Below are 22,104 nucleotides of genomic sequence, written 5' to 3'. Positions count from 1 at the left end.
TTGTATATTTTCTTGATTTGTTTCTCTTCCTTTTCAAACTCAAGTAAATAGTTTTTCTATGACGCTTTTCATATCAAAAGCCTTTTTTTTCTTATTTTATATGGATAGGAATAAGTTTTTCGTTCAAACAATGAAAGAAAAAACAGAACGTATTTTTAAATCTTTTGTGTTTTGTGGCACAAGTCATTTTGATTTACCCTGACCAACGCCTTTTCCCTCTGCCACCTTAATCACGACACATGTCAAACAGCCATTAATAAATGCACGCAATAACTAGTTTACATGCAATATTTCTTTTGGCTAGTAATCATTTTCAGATTATGACTGTCATTCTTAGAACAGTTAAAACAACAATATGAAAATTTAACTGAAATTGCATCAATACGGGAGTCAAATTTCGTAAGCTATTTGTCGTTGCAAAGGAATTAACATAATTTGATAAGAAAATTTTTGCTTGTTTTGTGGCTCTTTTCAGCCAAATCGGAAATAAATAATAAGAACTTTGGAAGAAAAACTTAGGCACAGACAATGTGCCTAAAACTAATTTTAACTTAAGTAAATTTTGAAAAGTTCGGAAATGTATCTAGACAAAATTTTATAAATTTAAGCCGTAATGTCTTTTGGTATACCTCTGCTCTCTCTATCGAAGTCAAAATTCGTGGTCCAATTCGTCCTTCAGCACTCCTTGAAAGTTTCAAATTGATGCCAAAGCTGTCCCCAAGATACTACTGATACACTGTTTTGATAACTTGTGTAGGACATTAACTTACGGTTTACCTTCCTCAAAGGGAATTGGACCAATGAAAACAATGAGTTTTAGTCCTAAAACTCACCCTAACTCACCCTTATTACTCATACACTGGGTTTTCTGAATTGGAAAACAACAGTAGTAAGGATCTTTCTTTTTTTGGCATTAACATGAATAAGGCTAATAGCGCTAATAAAAATAATTCAGAAGACCGTTCTATTTTTCTTATTAGAGAGACATAGAATATGTAAAACATATTCTATAGAACATAGAAACATAGAATATAGAAACATATTAGAGAAACGTAGAATAGAGAAACATCAACTATAGATCCAAACTGTTAATGGATCAAAAGAAGAGCCTGGTCTTTCAAGGTCTCTTTAACACCTTTTAATCTCCTTATATCTTTTAATCTGTTCTAATCGCCTTATACATGAAGTAAGATATGGTGATATCCACAATTTATGTAACCTTTTTAAAGTGTAAAATCCATATAACCTTTATTATATCATTTAAGGCGAGACTTAAATATTCACGTGGTCCTTCATCCTTAGAATTTAACATATGCCTTTTCTGGTACCTATTTTCCTATATTTTTTTTTATTTAAATTTAAGTTTCTACAAAGACATTAAAAGTTTATGTATATCAGCGAGGATTGACTTAGAACCATTTTAAATCTGTTTGGTACTTTAGATCTATGCACAGTACATGCAATTGCACAGTACATGAGCCGAATCTTTAATTAAGTTCAATGCTGCAGAGTAACGGTTAGTTTTATTGTGACGTGGGAAAGGTGACCTGTTGATGGAAGCTACCAGATATATTTCGGTCAATATTTTTTGGCCAAATATTTGCGGCTGAGGCGTTGAGGGAAGGGAGGATAGATGTCTAAGAGCTTATTTCAATGCCCAAATTGTCTAAATCTCCATGAGTCTTCAAATAATTATAGGAAGGGGCATGGGGGCTGGTATTAATCTCTCATTACCTGTCATTTAGACTAAGCCCTAATAAGGATGTTGCAAATTTATGACTCCCCTCTTGTTGCAGAAAAACTTTTCTGCTTCACTTAACTCATTTAATAATAACTCAATTAACTAATTAATAATAATAAATTAGATTTCCCTCTTTAATTTTTAGATTACTTAATTAGTTTCCCTCTTGATTTCTGGGAATATCTGTGGTCAACGCCTTTATTATGTAAGTAAACAGTAGCATTAAACCCTAAAACGATTAGACTTTGTTCGATGTAGGAGGAGGCTATCCCCTCCCTAGTCCCCCTTATGGTTGTAGAAACTTCAGAGGATGCTCATTCGATCAGAAGTTGAGAGTTCTAGTATCAATTTTTTTTTAATCAAAAGTGATTGGAGAGCACCTAACCCCTCCCCTAAAACCTAATTTGATACATTGTCATTTTGTAACCCCTTAGGAGGTTACAAAACTCCTATTACGGCCCATCTTGTTCAGAATAGTTGAGAATATCAATAAACTTGCAGCCAAGGATGATAGATGCTCCAGGGATATGGGCCGTAAATTATGTGAACTACCAATTCTTTACACACATATTTTATAGTAGAAAAAGGGGGGCATGTTTGATCTTGGGAGTCCAGTGGCGTGATACTTTCAGGGACTATTATCTTGCTTTCACCATCAAAATCTTCCTTTAGGAAGAGGTTAGGGGCCCAGAAACGGCCCCAAGAACTTACAGCCGTAATCAATCTAAACTTACAGCCGTAGGTCCTGGGGCCAAATGGAATAATGTACAAAGAAAATGTTCAAAGAATTTATCTCTTTTCAATTGGTCCCTCCTCAGACAAAGGGGGCTCATAAAAGTGCCCAGTTTTTTCGATTGCCCTGAAACTTATATGGATTTTTAGGCTGAGAGGACCTCGAGGCAGAAGGAAAGTAAGAAAATAATATTGCTCCCCTCAAAATGCAGCCAAATAGGGCCATAAAAGTGTCAAAAACTTTTGCCCTACCACTTCAAATGGAAGGGTATATTTTAGAAACTTGGAAGGGGGATTGTTTGATTGAAGATTGAAAGTTCTTATGACCCTTTTAAAGGCTATAAGCCACTGGGGTGGGGGAATCAGCCTCCATCTCGGTTCCTTTTCTACTATCCGGCCCTCCTCTAACCCCTATGACATCGAATCCATTTTGAGATATCTGTTTTGTTTAAAAACTTCGCAATGTCTAATAAGTTTGCCTTTGGTGTTGATATCACCCAACGGCCCCAATATTAAACTTTATCTTATCCTGCTATGATAACTTAACCCCATGAAACACCAAAAAGGAATTAAAATAAAATGTGAAACAAAATACTGAAAAACATTCTGCACAACATATTCTGCCCATGTTTTGGAATATTGGTAAAGTATTCCAAAATTGTTTTTTTTTCCTCATAATTTTTGTTTGTGAAACTTCGTCTGTGGCTGCTCAGTTTTGCATGTGGGGGGAATTTTCCACGGAGGGGAATTTTTCTCGGCAAAATTTTCTATGGAGGCGAAATTTTCTATGGAGGAGAAATTTTCTAGGAGGGGGGAAAATTTTTTGTGGGGAGAAATTTTGCAGGGGAAGGGGGAATTTTTCACCGGAAAGAATTTTTGGGGGGAATTTTTTGTGCAGGTAAATTTTTTGGGGGAATTTTATGGGGGTAATTTTCCTGGGGGGAATAAGCCTAGCAGCAGTTTTTATAGCATGGGTGGACATAAGATCTTTCTATTTATTTTGCTGGTTAACCATGGATAGATTACAAGCCCTAGAGGAGCTTATGGGGTAAAAGCTTTTAGGTGGATCGGAGACAAATCTTTTATCCCCCCCCGTCCGAATTTAAGGTTTAATACAAAAACTTTTCACCTCATCAATCTGAAATTTACAGCCGTAAGTCTTTGGGCCAAGGGGACTAATATACAAAACAATATTCATGGAATTTTTCCATTTTGAATTGGTCCCTCCTCTGACAAAGAGGGCTCAAAATCTCTCCCGTTTCCTTTTCTACTATCCGGCCCTCATCTAGTACCTATGACATCGAATCAATTTTGAGATATCTGTTTTATTTAAAAAAATTTGAAATGTCTAATAACTTTGCGTACTGGCTTAATATCACCCCTACAGCCCCAATATTAAACTTTATCTTATCCTTTGATGATCACTATACCAAAAGAAACACTAGAAAAGATTTAAAATAAAACAAAAATGTAGAAATGAATACTTAAAGACATTCTACACCACATATTCTGCCTATATTTTGGATTGACATATCTCCATGAAAGTTCTCGCATGATCCCGAGATCTTGCAGATATGTTAATTTAATAATTTTAATACATACTGTGTCTACCTGGATAAAAATTTACAGCCATAAGTCCTTGGGCCAAAGGGACTAATGTACAAGAAAAAATGTTCAAAGGATTTGTCCCTTTTAAATTGGTCCCTCCTCTAATAAAGGGGCCTCAAAAAAGTGCCTAATTTTTTCGATTGACCTGCAACTTATATAGAACTTTGTGCTAAGAAGACATCAATGCAGAAGTACAAAAGAAAATAATATCCCCCCTTCCATTAAAATTCATCCCAAAAATGGGCCAGAAAAGTGTCAAAACTTTTTCCTAACCCACTCCAAATGGAAGGGGATGTTTTAGAAACTTGGAGACTTCGTCTCCTTTTTAAGACCAAAAGCTACTAGGGCGGGGGCAATAAACCTCCCTCTCGGTTCCTTTTCTGCTATCCGGCCCTCCTCTTGTCTGAATCAATTTTGAGATATATGATTTGATTAAAAACTTTGAAATGTCTAATATGTTTACCTTCGGGGTTAATATCACCCCCAGAGCCCCAATATTAAACCTTATGTTATCTTATTATACTAACTCAACCCAAAAAACACGAGAAACGAATTAAGATAAAATAAATGTAAAAATCAATACTTTAAGACATTCCACACCACATATTCTGTCAATATTTTGGATAGACATATCTCCTTGAATGTTCTCGCTTGATCCCGAGATTTTGCAGATGTGCTAACTTAATAGCCTGGATAAATACAGTGTCTTTTGTTTCCCTCTGCTCTCCCTGTAACTTTGAAATTCATTGCCAAGCTGGTCCCAAGATAAGGCTGATACACTATTTTGATAACTTGTGTACACATGATGTCTTTCGATTTACATCGGAACTTAACCGTGAATAGATCATGCACTAGGAGCTTATAGTTGCAAAGGGGCTGATAGTGCTGAAACTTTGAGGTGGATAATAGACAAAACATTTCTACTCCTACCCTTGGCCTTTCCCCGAGTCTAACTCAAGGTCCAATTTCCCTATTTGACACTCCAAAGAAATTTCAATTCAATCCCCCAAGGCGTACCCGATTTATTGCATATACGCTATTTTTGTAACATAGGTAAACATCTGATTTACCATAAATTCTAAGTTCCCCAGGGGATCATGCTGCTAACGACTTTTGGTGGATTAAAGACAAAAAAGGCCACCTTCTCCCAAAACTCTGGAAGTTTCAGTTCCATCCCCTAAGCTGTTCTCATGGAATATGTAGTACGTGGGACAGGAGTGGATAGTTAAGGTTAGAGTATTATCAGGAAATACTGGAAAATTTGAGATGTGATACCAAAATCATCAACATTAAAAGGTTTTTCTAGCGAAAGTGGGTATATTTGCTTTGCAGCATAATATTTTCAGTAAAAATGATGACATACAACTAGCGAAATTTAATCTTAGCAAAAAGTCTGTTTTATGGATGTCATGAAAAAAAACTGAGACATATCATAATCTTCATTAGAAGTATCGCACACAATCAGTCTTGACAAACAGTAGTGAGACTCACACTCATAGTTTGCATTAATTCAACAAACGCTAAAATGAGCCCTTTCTTATCAAATACAAACAAGCACGACACATGATACTTTTTATCAAACCTTTATCTCGGCCTGAAAACGACTAATTAACTAGATTTTATCATCTAGTTTTGAAAAAAAGCTCCATGGCAAACGGAATTTCCCAAAAGATATCAGAAATGAATATTTCATGCCTGTTTTTCTTTTTATTATTTAGTTTTACTTATTGTGTTGCCATATATAATAGTGATCAATTCGGAGATAGTGATCATTTTGGGATTGATAGTGATAGATTTCAAGCATATTTAGATGCTGATGGAAAACTTGTTTTGCCTGATGGCTCATATTTTGATGAGGCTGCTAATCAGAGGAACATTGATTCTCGGACTTACGCTAAAGAGCCATACCTTCGCAGCTACTTTCTTAACCATTGCAAATATAAAGTACTGTCTCCAGTTCCTACGAATAGCAACGGGTCGAATATATTCCGGCATGAATCATTTTCCCTCGTTAGGTCCCCTCCAGCCAGGGACAATTGGGAAGTAGCTGGTTGCTACTATAGAACTCTGGATAAGTTGAACCTAGTCTGTGCAAATGAAAGCATTACAGCAGTTCCTACCGAATTGCCAAAGCGACTGGATACGCTGGAACTCTTGGATACTTCTGTAGAGAATATACCTGGATGGGCTTTTAACCAATCAACAATCAAAATGCTGGTTCTAAAAAAAAATTCAATCAATGCTATTGACAAAGAAAGCTTCAGTGGTATGCAAGGACTCCTATATCTTTCGATAGAAAGGAATAACCTTAGCACACTGAGGCTGGAAACTTTTTCTGAACTTAATCATCTGATAGTTCTTACACTTCAAAATAATCGGATTCAGTTTAGAGACGTGAATTTAACTGATGCAACAATCTTACCTCAATTGCTTTATCTAAACCTAGGGTACAATCCGATTAAACGACTAACATGGCATATATTCCAATCTCTTCGGGAAAGCCAGCTAGAAGACCTCAATCTTCAAGGTTGTTCTTTGGAACTAATTGATCCAGGTAATTGATCCCGGCTCCAAAGACTTTCCTTGGAGCTGAGGGTGGTAGTAGTCAATATTTGTCGCCCATCTTGTATACCATTGTATCTGCCAAAAACTTGGTTACGGGCTTTATAATTTCAATACCCAAAGATCTACTTTAAAATTTTAAGAATTCTTTTTAGGTAATAAAACCCATTGCGATAAAACAAATGACGGTACTGGTGCATTATGCGGGCACTACGAAGAAGTCAACTTTGGTTTATGCTAATAAAATAAAATAAAATAGGATGTATATATAATACTTTATAAAAAAATTTGGGCTATATATTTGCACATTAGGGGGGGGGGGGTGTAAAGCATAGTATATATTAAATACGTAACCTAACTTAACCTAGGTACCTTCCCCCCCCCCTAAACCCCAAAAAACAAATGTTAAAATATTGTAAACGCAGTGAAAAATACGCTTTGTATTTTATTCCTCAATAGCGGTCTCTTGAAAATAACCCGTTTGGCGGGTTTCGCCTCTCATTACCAGTACCCAAATTACTAATATATGCCATTTTTTGCCTAAAAAACAATTTTGACGAGTATCAAGTAAAGATTCTAATTTGGCCAATCTGTTTAGAACTATAGGAAAAATGATTTTAAAATATCTTAGTTTCAGAGTCCATGCTTCTCAGTGGAGGTTTACTTTTTCACGCCGAATAGACGATAACTAGCGACTATTCATCAAACATCACCAGCCACCAGTGGTTAGGGCCTAAACAGGATTGCAAATTGCGCAACAGCTATTGAGAGAGGGGCTAGTGGATCTGTTAATAGAGGGGCACAGGGGTACCTACAAAAAAAACAAAAAGAACATTTGTTGTAAAAAAAAAATTCGAGCTATTCCTATCAGGGCTACGGAAACTTGGAAAACTCAAACTCCAGCTTAACTTGGTTTTTATTTTTAAAGCCAAGTAAATTAAATTCTTTCTTTTTTCGGTACTATCCCATTATGCGGGCCTCTCAGGTTAAACACTATAGAGTAGGTAATGATAAAACCCGTTTTTGACATCTTAACTGTTATAGAGTTGGCAATGATAGCAAGGTTTTCTTTGCGTATATGATATTAAACTGCGTGTTTTGGGGGTTTAGGGGGGGAATGTATCTAGATTAGGTTAGGTTACGTATTTAATATATGCAATGTTTTACACCCACACCCACCCCTAATGTACAAATATATAGCCCAAATTTGTTTATAAACTATTATATATTCATCCTATTTTACTTTATTTCATTAGCATTAACCAAACTTGACTTTTTAGAGAGGTCCGCATAATCGGATAATACCATTTTTTCTTTTATATAGGATTATATGTCAAGAAGAACATATAAATTTTCTGAAAAAATTTAACGTACATATATTACTGTAATGAGAGAACAGTGACCTCTACACTCTTGTTCAGTATGTGCAGAGGTAGTGCATATAAGACAGGCTGTAATTGTTCTTAAGCTAAATTTGAAGGAACCACATGGCTTTTATTGTTTAGGGCAATAGTCTTGCCCAGGCACTGTTGTGCCCAGGCAGTTGTTAGAAACTGCCCAGGACAAGAAAAAGATCGTCCGCCTCCAGAATTTTATCCGTTTTATCGACTACGTATTTTATCCGTTTTATCGACAATTACAGATTTTTTTTTTCGATTAGCAAGGTAAATTTTTCCCGAGGTTTCACTTTGAACAGGGACTATTCTTTCTTTTAAAAATTAAATGCAACAAATGTTAATTTTTCTCAATGCACTGCTGTGCAAATATTAAACTTCGATTTCGAGAGTTGGGTTTGCTTTTGGCTGAAAACTACTCTTATTTAGGGAACCCTGGGTATGCTATTATGAAAATGAAATGAAAATAAAGAGAGGTATCCATGCTAAAATCGAGCAGAATGATTCCGAATATGGGGGGAAGTGTTTGTCCCCTACTCAATTACCACTCTTTAAGCCAAAGTTTGACTGGTCCCAATGCTGTCAGATTGACTGTCAAACACTAGGAGGATTGAAGTAAGAAGCGTTTTTTAAGCACTGCAAACTTTAGTGTAAAGAGTGTGGGCTGAGGGGCTGGTAGCCTCCACTCATATATACCATAAATTTGGTTTTGTTTTCTGTTTTAATTATGATCTTTACTTTCATTTGAAAAAAGTGTCTTTTGTTGTTATTTTATGAAAATAAAAGAAGAAATCTATTTAAGTGTTTCTTTTTATTTTCATGTGAGGATTCATCTTTTTTCCTGAGAATTGTTTTCCTTTTCAGACGCATTTGCGCCTCTACGGCGTCTTCGTCATGTTGACCTGTTTGACAACCCTGGTCTTCTGACTTTATTTGACAAGTTCTTCCAAAGAGCCATGCCCACAATCAGACAACTAGGACTAGGTTACAACCTGCTGGACAGAATTCCAAACAGTCTTTTAAGTGATGTCAGCTGGACACTAACTTCTCTCAACCTTGCAAGGAATTCCTTTTTTAGACTGCGTAACAACTCCTTCCCACTTATGCCCAGATTAGCCACCCTCGTCTTAGAAGGCTGTGGCATAAGCATTATTGAAACTGGTGCTTTCAAAAATCTACCAAAACTTACGACACTGTATATAGGTAGAAATAGGCTAACCCAACTTCCTCCAGCACTTACAATACCAACTTTAAGACTACTAAGCATCAGAGAGAACCCTGATCAGGAGCTAGAAGGAGGAGCCAGCTTCAATATCAATAATGGGTTCAATGGCATGTCAAATCTGATTTGGATTGATATGAATTATATGAGACTAAGTGAGATTCGAGCACCCGCATTTTACAATCTAACCTATTTAACCGTTCTTCTAATAAGGGGGTCAAATGTCCCAAAAGTTTATCCCGGAGCGTTTGAAACTCAGGTTAGTTTGAAGTTCTTAGACCTTGGCGAAAATGTCCAAGTAGATGTCTTCGGTGAAGGTGTATTTCAAGGCTTGCAAACGTTAACAAATCTTTTTCTTGATCGGAACTACATAACCCTAACTGCAAGGCATAAACTAACCGTTGATGATCTAGTGAGAACGTTTATTCCCTTAGAGAAATTAGAACGGCTTTACGTCGCACACAACGGCGTTGTAAGGTTTGAACCAGCGATTCTGATGGCCCTTCCTCAGTTAGAAGTACTGGATTTGCATGGAAATAAACTGGAAAAGTGGCCTCTTGGCACTGTAGAAAACGTAACAAACATTAAGATCATCGATTTATCTATGAATTCAATCAGCTTTCTGGACAATGGAACTTATAATGAATTTATGAATCTGAGATCTATTAACCTTAGCGAAAACCCGTTCATCTGTCATTGTGGGGTAAGGTAGCTTATTTTTTAATAAAATTAGAAAAAATGCCAAGGTTTGATAACAAAACAGAACCTGAAGAAAGAAAAAGAAAAATTAAAATAAAAGGATCTAATACGGTAGCAAAATAGTCAGTGGCGTCAATTGACGAAAAAGTAGGGGTAATTCTATTTTAATTCTTGGGGAAGGGGCAAATTTCTTTTTTTTTTTTCAGCAAAATATTAAATAAATACTTGTCAACGAGAATACCACCCTCCGAAAAACAAGGTATTTTTTCAAACTTAGAAGGTTAAAAATTCTAGAGGGTAATATGTCCTTATTTCCCCACACTGACGGTAACGAAAAAGCTTCAAAAAAGCCGCAGAAAATGCTTTTAGCAAAATCAAAATCAGAAAAAGGAAACAAAATCGTTTTGTTTTCTAGCGTTTCACAAATAACCTTTTACCCCCAATGACTCCCATCATTATCTTTTCCCATCCATCCTTGACTCCCATGCCATAGCTCTGCTGTAATGTTGACAACCTTTGGTCTGGTGAGTTTATTCGCGGAGTGGATCTACCATCCACCGTAAGTAGATTGACAACTTCTTTTGGTGACCAGGGTGGTATCAACTCTTTGGGGGAACATTTTGTTGAGTTACAAAATAATCATTTAGAAAATAAAATTAATAATTCAGTTTGAAGTAGAAATCAGAAGATTAATGATCCTAATTCGGGTATTAAAAGTAAGTAAGTTTCGCAATTAAATGGTTCTGCCTCCTCTAAACGAGAGTGTGTTTTCTCTATGATTCACCTTAACATTCAAGGACCTCACTCGTCTTTTGATAAGTTGAAACGAATAGTTAGTGGTGGAACTCCTGATATTATTGGATTATGTGAAGCTTTCTTGGATTCAAATAAGTATATAGTTTTAGATATTCCAGGATATAGGATGGAGAGGCTGAACAGGAAACAGATAGAGAGAGGTGGACAGCACCGCTGAATCCATGGGTGACTCCAGGTCTCCATAAAAGCTGAAAAAGTAAAAATTATTTGTGGAAGGTTTACAAGGCTTCATCATCTGTAGCTCATCATCAACGGATCAAGGCCTATAGGAGTATATTTAATTCCCTGTGTCGGAAGGCTAAGTCTCAGTATTACCCTAGGAAATTTTATGATTGTGGAAAGGATGTTACGAAGACATAGTATTTAATTAATTCGGTTTTTAGACGTATTCCCCCTCTGCCTTCAGTTCCAACAACGCTGATAATCGACGGTAAAACCGTCCAAGGAGAAGAGGATGTTCAGATAGTGCTTACATCTTATTTTGTTAATATAGGGAAGACAAGTGCTGCCTCTGCAAGCTCTGCAACTGCTCGTTGCGATTTTAGAGCCTATCTTGGACCCTCATGTTTAAAGTCAATGCTCTTCAACTCTGTTTCTGAGTTCGAGGTAGCTCGTATCGTGAATACTCTTAAAGGATCATTGTCTTCAGGGTCAAAAATAATTCCTACAGGGGTTATCCGTGCCATTTTGCCAGCTATTTTATCACCATTAGCTAAGCTTGTCAATCTGTCATTTGAGATAGGAATTTTCCCTGAATCTCTCAAGCGAGCTAAGGTTATAGTGTTGTATAAAGGTGGTTCTCGGAGTAATCCTGCTAATTATAGGCAAATTTCTCTCCTATATGTTTTCAGCACAGTTTTTGAGAAGATTATGCTATCCAGGTTTCTTAGCTTTCTGGATGCAAAAAAAAATTTGCATAATTTACAGTTTAGATTCAAAGCAAATCACTCTACAGAGCATGATTGCGCAGTTCTCTTGAATTTCATTCACTCGGGAATAAATTCTGGTCGTATCCCGGCAGCTTTATTTTTGGATGTTCGTAAAGCTTTTGATTCATTCACCCGTCCGATTCTTTTTTGGAAACTATCGTATATTGGCATAAGATCAAATGCTTTCTTTTGGTTTGAATCATATCTTTCTGGTAGGCTTATTTGAATTAATATGCTTTTCTGAAGCTCTTCTGAAGTAGATTATGGCGTCCCTCAGGGATCTGTTCTTGGCCCCGTTTTATTTCTGATTTATGTTAATGATCTGATTTCGGCAGTCAAAAATACATAGCCTCTAGCATGCTGCAAGCTGTCATCCTGATGTTTATTCGTGGTCCAATAATACTTATGATGAAGGTTTTCTCGTTGCTTTTGCAGATAACACCACCCTTGGGAACCCTGAGAAGATGGAATGTGATACCAAGTCTAACCTTGTGGTAGCAATCGAGAGAGTTTTTTCATGGGTTTGATGTGAATTACTTGGCCTTGAATGTTGGCAAGTTACTTATTTTTTCTCGAATTGGTATAGCTTTCCCTCAGCTTGCACACCTTCAGGTGTCACAAGGCTCCTTGTGTAGATCAGAGAATCAGGTGGTCTGGTTTCTTGGTATCCTGCTCGATAAGAACCTTTCATTTACAATCCATATAGACATTATTAGGGTTAAAATCTCACGGAGTCTGGGTATCCTTCGAAAGCTCAGACACATATTTCCTGGATCTATTCTGAAGCTTCTTTTCTTCTGCCTTGTCCAGTCATCTATTTCGTATTGCCCCATTGTATGGATGTTTACTTTTTCTTCTACACTACGGTCACTTTCTGTCATGCAAAATAAATCACAGCGTCTGGTTATGGACACCAACCGTTCCTCACAAAAACTGCTCTTAAATCTACAGTCTATTTACATTCTTTCTTTTGCCTCTTTTGTCTTTCATCAGCTTCATGGTAATCTTCCAAAATCTCTTCAAAAACTCTTGTGTTTATGTGTGATCCAGCTTTATATAGCCTTTGTTCTTCAAACAATATCTGTATTCCTCCTACCCCTACTAAGCCGTCAGATTTCAATCCCCTCATTGCTTGTCAGCAGGTCTGGAATTCCCTACCTTCTTCAGTACAGAGATTCCACTCGTTTGGGACTTTTAAAGGCGTTCTTAAGGACCATTTAGTTAAAAATCAAACAGAATAGTGTTTTGTTTTACATATTTATTTATTTATTTTTCTTTACCTTTTTTTTGAGGAGTTGATGTCCCCTGAGTGTTTGTTTCATGGTGAATGATTGTCATCTCTGCGCTTTGACTCCCAGGCCTCAGGTATGTTGTCTTTTTAATCTTATATGTTATTTGGCTATTGTTCTCTTTTTTTGGTTGTTGCTTATATCGTTTTTTTTGTATCCCCCTTGTATCCCTGGCCATGAAACCTTTCGTGGAGGAATAAGAGTATTTTATTTCCAATCTGTATTTATTGGTGAATGAATAAAACTCTCAACTCCGAACTCTTGTGAGAATGTATAACATACGTTATCCCGCTATTTCTGTAGAAAATGGGTATATGTTTACAGCCCATTAGTTACAGATAAGGAGCTATTGGCTTCAATACCGAACCAGTAATTGTTTTTTTATTGAGTTTTATTAGTCAAGGACCTATCCTTGCAGGACAGGTTTTCGGTACAGCCATATTCAATTTTAGTTGAAAAGTGGGTGCGTCTGATCTGATTGTGTTACTCTCTTGGTTTGTAATCTAGGGTAAAATATATGGGGGGAGGAAGTATATTTACAGCTGGGTTGGCTCGTAATTATAAAAAATGGGTAATTTCTTTTTGAGACAAATTGATGTCACTTGGGGATAGAAGACGATATTCGGGAAGGATTAGAAAGAAGAGTGGTCCTTACAGCTGTCCGATGTGTGCAAAGTGGGAGGGAAACTTTTTGCGTTTTCTGGGGAAGTGGGAAGAGTAAAGGGATTTAAGAAATTAAGATTTTGGAGAAGATGGAGGTAAAGAGTTTTGGGTGGAAGATTTTTTGGTAAATGGGTGTTTTGTTTGCATTAGAAATCTGGCGTTGTTTATTCGTGCGGACATTAATCAATGAAAGCGTCTTCTATGGTGATTATGTTTATATTAGCGTTTTGTAAGTTTTTTTTTTCTTATTTTTATCGTTTTTACTTGTTTTACTGATTCTTTTAATTGCTTTTGTACTTTTCTTTTTTTTTTGTAAAAAGTACTACTATACCACTATGCTATACCAGATAATCCCATTAAAGTCATTAGCGATATGTACGAGGACAATATTACTCTGGTTAAGGTAGGAAGTGAGGTTAGACGCTCGTTTCGTGTTGAATCAGGCGTTAAACAGGGTGAAAATAATTTCTTAAACCACATTGACCTGCCATAATATAAAGAAAGAAAAAAGATCAAAAATAGGGTTTTTAAAGGCCAAACGAAAATACTAAAAAAAACACACAAAGCGAATATGAGAGAACAAACACCTCTTTTCTTCAGCGAGAAACAAAAAATACATTCAAGGAAAGTGCAGAAAAAAAACAACAAAACAAACGCGGAAAGTCAATGTGAAAAAAAAACAAAAAACTAATGAAAAAACCCCCAAAATAAAAAGATGAACAAAATTTAATAAAAGCCAAAAATTATAAGAATTAAGATCGAATATCTATCAACCATAAAGTGAGTTATTCACCAATATCCGTAATTTACAAAAATCCAAAAAAATATGAACTGCCATCGACGGATACTAGCAAATAACTGAGAAATAAAAGAAAACATTTATTCGCTCAAACCAAAACGAACCAGCAAATAAATGAGTTTGAGAACTACGTCATCTGATCCCTGATTTTAATAATTGCATTCCTTGCAGACACCCTTTGAGACCTAAGGGATTTTTGACGTGTTTGATTATGTGATTGGGAAGGCGGTACAAGGTTTATATCAGGGACTACTAAAGTATCGGCTTCTCTTTGGAGAAAACCGAAGTACGACTCATTTATTTTTAAATCACCTGAATCTCTGTTCAAAGCTAGGCCTAAATGTGGTATTTATAGATTTCAACAGCTTCTCTGTAATGTTGGACAATACCTTTGTCATGCGAAATTAGGCTAGTTTAGTTAAATAAAATAGTATGGTCTGGGTAATCAAAAATGCACTCATCAAGGGCAGAGTCAAAATTATCTGTTTTTTCCGCTTTTTAATGGTGTTATTAATTGAGGTAGAGCGCTGAGTTAATCTATTCGTAAGTCGCTGATCAGTTCTTCCGATGTGCCAAAGCCCACAGAAGCAATGAATTCTGTAGACACCGGAGTTTTCACCTATGGGGATAGGGTCTTTACCTTAATAAATTTGGGAACTGATAGTTTTTCTGGGTCTATAGTGTCAATATTATATTTTCTTAGATTTGTTTTTGAAATGTGGCCTGAAACCCCTTTAACGTACGGGAGACCAAGATAAACTGGATTTTCCCTTTGATTTGCGTTTACTGTGTCACTATCTGATAATCTTTTAATGCCTTTTGCAATTACAGAATTTATTAAACTAATTTGACAACAATTCCCATATAAAATATTTCTAAGGTGGTCGAGCTATGAATCCAGAAAACGTGTTTAACAAACTTACAAAGCTCTGTCAACTAGAGAAGTGACCACTCCTCTTTTCACAGCAGGAGAATGATTAGGGGAATAATTTAAGTAACGGTCACTATGTGTGGGTTTTATATAGACCCCAAAATCGAAACATGTATCATTTCGGTGCACCAGGACATCTAAGAAAGGAAGTCGCCTCTATACCTCTGATTCCTGATTAAATTTAAGTTTTTGATCCAAGGAGTTGAGCAAGTGAAGGAAAGACCCCAGAGACTCGTCACCATGCTCCCACAAGTGAAAATATCCTCTTTAAAACGAACCCAAAATTCAGGTTTACAAAAAACTTTACAAAATAGCCCTTTCTTCAAGGTCTTCCATAAAGATATCAGCCTCTATTGGTGAAAGGGTGCCCATTGGAATTCCGTATTTCTGTCTATAAGAAATGCCTCTATAATGGAAGTAAAAATAAGTTCTGTTACAAAGGGCTATAAGTGAAAGAAGTGTCTGATTCGAAAGAGTATATTTTTCTGATATAGATGGGTTAGAACTCAGTTCTAAGCCAAGGTGAAGAGGTGACTTTGGGTAACGAGAAGATCGATCAAGGGTATAGCTTCACTTACTAGTGTAGAATTATTAGTAAAGATGGTTAATGCAGTCAAGATGTAAAAAGTAGAAAGTCGAAGATCCAGGGCATTTTTACGCAGTTGAAGAAGTTTAGAAGAATAGAAAGATCAGTCTACGAAAAAAGACTATAATATTAGAACCGACGGTATTAACGGTGGTCAAGTATGGATTTGAAATATGGGCCTCAAAGAATAGTTTTAGGTACCCGTTTTTCCTGGCCACGTGTCAAACCACAAGCTCTACAAAAATGTAGTTCTATCCCACTTCTTAGGGCTTTAATGAAAGAAAGGTTGAGATAGCAATACTAGGTTTTGGGGATTAGGATTGACATATTGCCAAACATTGTTCTTTATGACCTTCAATCTGGGGCCAAACAAAAACTAGGTCGTCCATGAATGAATAAGTAAGGAATAAAGTAAGTAAATAGGTATAACTGCACTAGACCCCAAGGTCTAAACCACGGTACTCATCTCCGTTTCGTGGCCCTTCAGCCAGGAAGTGCAAAGAGGGGTTGGGGCCAGCCATCCAGTGCTTTCACACACCCTTCCTGCTTAACTTCTCCATATTTCTCCAGGTACCCATTTAGAGAAGGGTCGACTCTAACTGAGCTTACAGAGTCACACCACTGACACCCGTCCCAAACCAAATAACTGGCCACGCCAGGAATCGAACCCGTTCCCCCTGGACAAAGTATTTCTAGCCCAGCGCGCCAACCACTCAGCCAGGACAGGTTGAATGAGTTGGGAAGAATTTCTGTTTGTTTTACGTTTTAATGTTGCTCCTTAGTTTCGGTTGAAAAGACATGTTTTTTTTAAATATAATTTCTCACTGTTTTTCAAATCATGTCTGGAAATCAACCCCCCCCCTTTCCTGTCTAAAATACTTCCTGAAAAAGTCACTGCAGAAACATCCCTCTCAAAAGAAAATTCTCTCTGTGCCCCTCAACCCACCCCCACAAAAAAATTCCCAAAAAGCTTCCAGTAACAGATACTATTTGTAAACAATGGGCAAATTGCGTATCCTATAGCCCTTTCCCCAGGGACTATAGGGGTTCATGTCATCCTCGTTCAAATGTGTTAAATAAACTGACTATCTAAAAATTTTGATCAGATGTCCTTGGGGGAAAAGGGGTATAGGAGGAAGGTAGTTGCCCTGGAATTTTACTGGTCACTTGAAAACAACATAAGAACTTTTGATGCCTGTTTGAATGAGCCCCCTCCTGATTTCTAGGACTAGGGATTCGATGTGATCACCCCTGTGGTAATAAAAAAAAATGAATAAATGAACACACACGCTTGATCTTTCTTCTGGCAAAACAAAATTCCACATTTTGTTGGTGAGTTTGAAAACTCCATGCTAGGGTTTTCTGATATGGTGAATCTGATAGTGTGAAATTCATTAAGATCACTAAACTTTTGATGGTTTTTTTCCAATTTTTGAAAACCAGTTAAATTTTCTTAGGCTTGTGGCTTTTGATGGACAACATTGAACTTAATTTAGAATCAGTTATTTCATGCTCGTAGCATCTAGAATCTTACATATTTAGAATCAGCATAAAAACCCATTTCTTTGATGTATGTGTGGTTATCAATATTCCATTTTAAAAAATTCGATTAGTATTGGACCGACTCCCTCCTTAATTATAGTTCGTTACCATGAACTGTTTGGTCTTAGGCAATTAAATGATCATCATTATTATCAGCAGTTTTGATCTAATTATTTTGTATTTTCTTCTAGCTAAATGAACTTTTACTTATGGCAAACGAAACAGAGATGAATAGTTCGAGCCTTACAATAAATCGTTGGGATGACCCTCTTGCCTATATCTGCATCAACACAACAGATCAATCTCGTGAACAGATACAAGAGATGACATACATACAGTGTCGTAAGAGTTCAAACACTATAGCAGACAAAATAAACCATGATGCGGCAACGGTCATTTCTATCACATCTGCTTCAGTATTTATACTGATATGTACTACCATGTCAGTAACCTATTACAACCGGTATTATATTAAACGATATTTCTATACTCGTAAGTACAATGATTCAGAAAACTCTGACGAGACTGAATATGATGCTTTTGTTTCGTATAGTGAAAATGATCGGGTTTGGGTATATGAAAATTTGATACCAAAGTTAGAAAAAAATTGTGAAATTGACATCGTTCCTGAGAGCGACACTAATTATGACTATAGATTATGTGTTCATGACCGGGATTTTGTACCAGGAATTAAGATAACAGAAAATATAGTACAAGCAATTATGAAGAGTAAAAAGGTGAGTCTTTTTTTATATTGGCTAAAATTACTTAGTGTGATAATAATTTTAGACTTAGAGATGCTATAGACAAAGTTTAGCCAGGGAGTATGCCGAGGCTTGCGGTTAAAACGCACGGGTCAAAAAGAAAAAACCTTAAGTAGCCTTAGTCCTTCAAACAAAGTTATGTTATCAAACAGTTCGTGGTAACGAACTGTAAGTAAGGAGCGACCCGGATCAATAGTAACCGAAAATAAAAAAAAATACGGAATTTTAATCCTTAATAAAGCGCATGGACACCAGATTTTTTTATATTGGCAAAAAAAAATGCAGATGAGAAATTAGGAAACGGAAGAACAAAACCATAAATTCATTGTCTTTTCTACTCAAATTGTTTTCTTTAATTTTGCTTTTTTTAGCTTCAGTAGCGGATCAGTTGTGAGAGAGGGGGAGGGGCTGCTAAGAATTCATATAGATTTTTTATCTCCATATTCGTAGTTTATTTTTTTAATATATGGTATTCGTGTTTATGATAATAATTTTCATGACCATTTTCTTTTGCCAAACAAATTTGTGTAAATAAAATTGAAAACTACACAAAAAAATTGTGCCCAACCCAAGAGCCCTCCCGCCTATATCCACCACTTTTTTACTATGAAGCTAAAAAGGGGATAAATTACAGGTTCTCAAAACAGTTTTTAATTAACAGAATTAACATATGGAAAATTCCAAATGAACCAAGATCCAGATTGTTGGCGAAGTCATAAAAAACCTCGATTTGCATCGAGCCACACAAATGTCAGAGCACGTGGGTAAAACTGCCGACTATGCATTCTCTTGTTCAAAAAGGAAATACTTTCTGGCATATTTAGTTTAATGTAATTCTGTTCTATGTAATACCGCATGGCGGCATGCAAGAATAATATTTATCTGACAACAAATTTATCTGACCAAAGAAATGATAAAAGATGATAGTTAAAACGAACAAAAATTATTGCTTGGAGATTATGCAACATAAATCTGCAATATTTATACGAATACTACGACTCATAACATTTCCCCAATGTGTGAAATTCTGAAGAACTATTACTTTTCTGAAAAATAAATTCACTTGAAGTTCTGAGAGAATTAAAATTGTATCCCAAAATTTGCTGATTTCATACGAGGTGAATAACTATTGAAAACCTTATGAATTAGTCCTTTATTTCCCGCAGGGTACTTGATTTTCTTTTACTAATCGTACTTCGTTGCGCTGATTTTGTGTTTTCAGTAGGTTTTAAAAATATACACTATAAACCTTACACAAAGATTTTTGTTTCGAGGCAATGGAACTACAGAAATCAAATAATTTTTTTTTAATATGGCATAATACATATAAACGTTAAACTTAATATCCCTCTTAAGCAAAACAAAATTTTGCAAAACAAAGATTCCAAGGTGTATATTATCCTAGGTATCGTTGAGAATTTGAAGATTAAATTACCGTTGTTTATGAAATCCTATCCTATTAGAAATATATATAGATTTTAGAAAACTGAGGATATTCAAGGAATTTAAGATACGTTTTTAGTATTATGTACAAAATTTTAAGTCATTACTAGTGTAATTTTTCGGGATCATTAATGCTGAAAATTTAGAACTTCTCAGAAGAAAGCATACTTTTCAATATTTTTCTTCTTGAGCTTCAACATTTTAGGAGACCTAAAATCAGGATTGCCACCCGGTGAGAAAAAAACAATAGATTCTAGTGATTTTTGGTTGATTTAGTGATATTTTTTCAATAATCTAGTGATTTACGTGCTGATTTGATGATTGTTTGTTTAGTCAAAACAAAAAATTACTAGAAATAATTATAAATCACTAGGGGTAGCAACCCCACCTGGAATGATTCGACAAAAAAGTGAAAAAAAACGAAAAACAGAAGTTAGAAAAAAAGTCAAGATTTGATAATTACGAACTACAAGATAAAGTCTTAATTCACGAGCTGGAAAGCGCAGTCCAAAGAAGATATAAAGCTTTCTTGTCTTTTGGTATAGGATCAATTAGGCTTTTTACCCTTACTAGGTGAGTGTTAAACTAAAGATTATACATTGGTGGATATTCAAGATAAGGGCATTTTCTGGGATTTTCCGGATCTTTTTTTCCAAATCCCTATAAACTTCTGTTTATCATAAGCTTTTACAATTAAAGTCATTTGAAATAAGATTTACACTATCCGGATTAGTTTAAAGCGGCAATTTTTCTCACTAGACATTTTTTATTGGAAATGCGTTTTTAAGCTTTCCTTTACCATGGACTGGGGTTTGCTCTTTACCAGATTGTAGCTATCAATGCAACCATGATGGTCTGATGGATCAATTCACGACAACAAAGCTTTGCAATGGTAAGGTTTTCTGAAACTATCTGTCCTTAGCCCAGGGGCTAATCGTTTCAACCAAGCAGAGACTAAAACCATTACCACAAAGATAATTGTCCATACAGATAAGTTCTTTATGCTAAAGTTTGAATCTTGTTCTTGTGTCATTTCTTAGAGAACGACTCTTGAAACACAAGAGTCGTTTAATAAGAACAAAAAGAAGCTTTTTTTAAATACTAAAATTCTTGAACGTGAAGAGCGAGGTGTTGAAGAGGGCTCCCCTCATATACGTAATAATTTCTGTTTCTTTTTAGCTTTAAGGTTGCTCCTTAATTTGAATTGAAAAAAAACTCTTTTTTTTAGTATTTAATAGCTTTGTAAAATAATTGCCTACATGGAATACCCCGGCCATCAAATGTAAGACTATAATCTTTACAATGTTATGATTTATTTCTTGGTGTAATAGGCTACAGGATTGTTTTCACTAAGGGTATAAAGACTGGTAAGAATGATGGTATACTGGAAAAAGGTTATTGGTTTAACAAATAATAAGTTAGTAAAGGCACCTTATCTGGAAGTGCTGCAGGACAGAAGGAAAAGTTCATGTGCTTCCCAGGCAAGATCAATTTAAAATAGCTGTGGGTTGGGAGGTGTTTGAAATGAAGGTAAGGGGACTGGACTAGAGAAAGGAAATGCAGATAATTTAGTAAAGGGTGTGTTTGAAAATCAGGTGATTCAGAAATGGCAGTTTGAAGCCGCAGCCTAGGCGTACCTTGGAAATTACCGGTAATGGAAGGAGGTTTAGGGGCACAATATTTATTTTAAAGTGGGCTTAAATAGTGGAAAAATTAAGTGACATATGTCAGGGAGGGATAATTCCCTAGCACTTGGAGAAAGAAGGTAGTACTTAAGGATAGTAAGGATAATAGATGGTCCCTACTCGCGCCCCATGTGTGGAAAAAAGGGTGAGGATCTGTTTCACTTCATGGCTCTTTGTCCTAAATTACAGGATTTAAGAAATAAATTTTTTTCTAGTAGTTTACGGTCGAGTGGGTGGTTGGTCTCAGTAATAGGACTGAAATTCTATGAGACAATAAAAAACATTGAAAAATATACTAAATTGGGAATGACACATAGAAAGAGACTTTTTCAATGGGGGAAGGTGTACTTGAAGTATTTTATTTTTCCTCTTACAGCCATGGTCCATGTGGGTTTAGAGCAATGAGTATCTATATATCACGTATGCAATATTATTTTGTAATTGTGTGAGCTTACCGTATGATGTGATTTTTTTTTATTTATGTTGCAATTGTTATACTTTTTTCATTATTATCGTAATCTACCCTGTTTTGTTATGTGTTAGCGTCATGTACCATTGTTTTTGTCATTTTTCATTTTTTTGCTATGGCTCTAAGTGGATTTTTCATAATATATGTATATATATATATATATATATATATATATATATATATATATATATATATATATATATATATATATATATATATATATATATATA

General features: G+C 35.7%; 1 protein-coding gene across 2 annotated transcripts in view; it reads left to right on the top strand.

The window, feature by feature from the left end:
- Nucleotides 1–5,656: 5,656 nt before the first annotated feature.
- LOC148940974 (toll-like receptor 2 type-2) overlaps nucleotides 5,657–22,104 on the top strand; it is a 68,950-nt gene continuing 52,502 nt past the window's right edge. Inside the window, exons 1-3 of one of the 2 annotated variants that reach the window (XM_089104939.1) lie at nucleotides 5,657–6,635; nucleotides 8,902–9,962; nucleotides 17,705–18,250. In XM_089104939.1, the coding sequence (XP_088961065.1) occupies nucleotides 5,729–6,635; nucleotides 8,902–9,962; nucleotides 17,705–18,250 (2,514 nt within the window). In that variant the 5' untranslated portion in view covers nucleotides 5,657–5,728. The remainder of the gene's footprint in view (nucleotides 6,636–8,901; nucleotides 9,963–17,704; nucleotides 18,251–22,104) is intronic. The other variant, XM_089104938.1, reaches the window with a different exon arrangement.

This window comes from Artemia sp. Qi Xiang Cuo, chromosome 19, assembly GCF_049724085.1.
Source record: "Artemia sp. Qi Xiang Cuo chromosome 19, ASM4972408v1, whole genome shotgun sequence".
Classification (NCBI taxonomy): domain Eukaryota; kingdom Metazoa; phylum Arthropoda; class Branchiopoda; order Anostraca; family Artemiidae; genus Artemia; species Artemia sp. Qi Xiang Cuo.
This window is presented reverse-complemented; position numbering and strand designations above follow the sequence as displayed.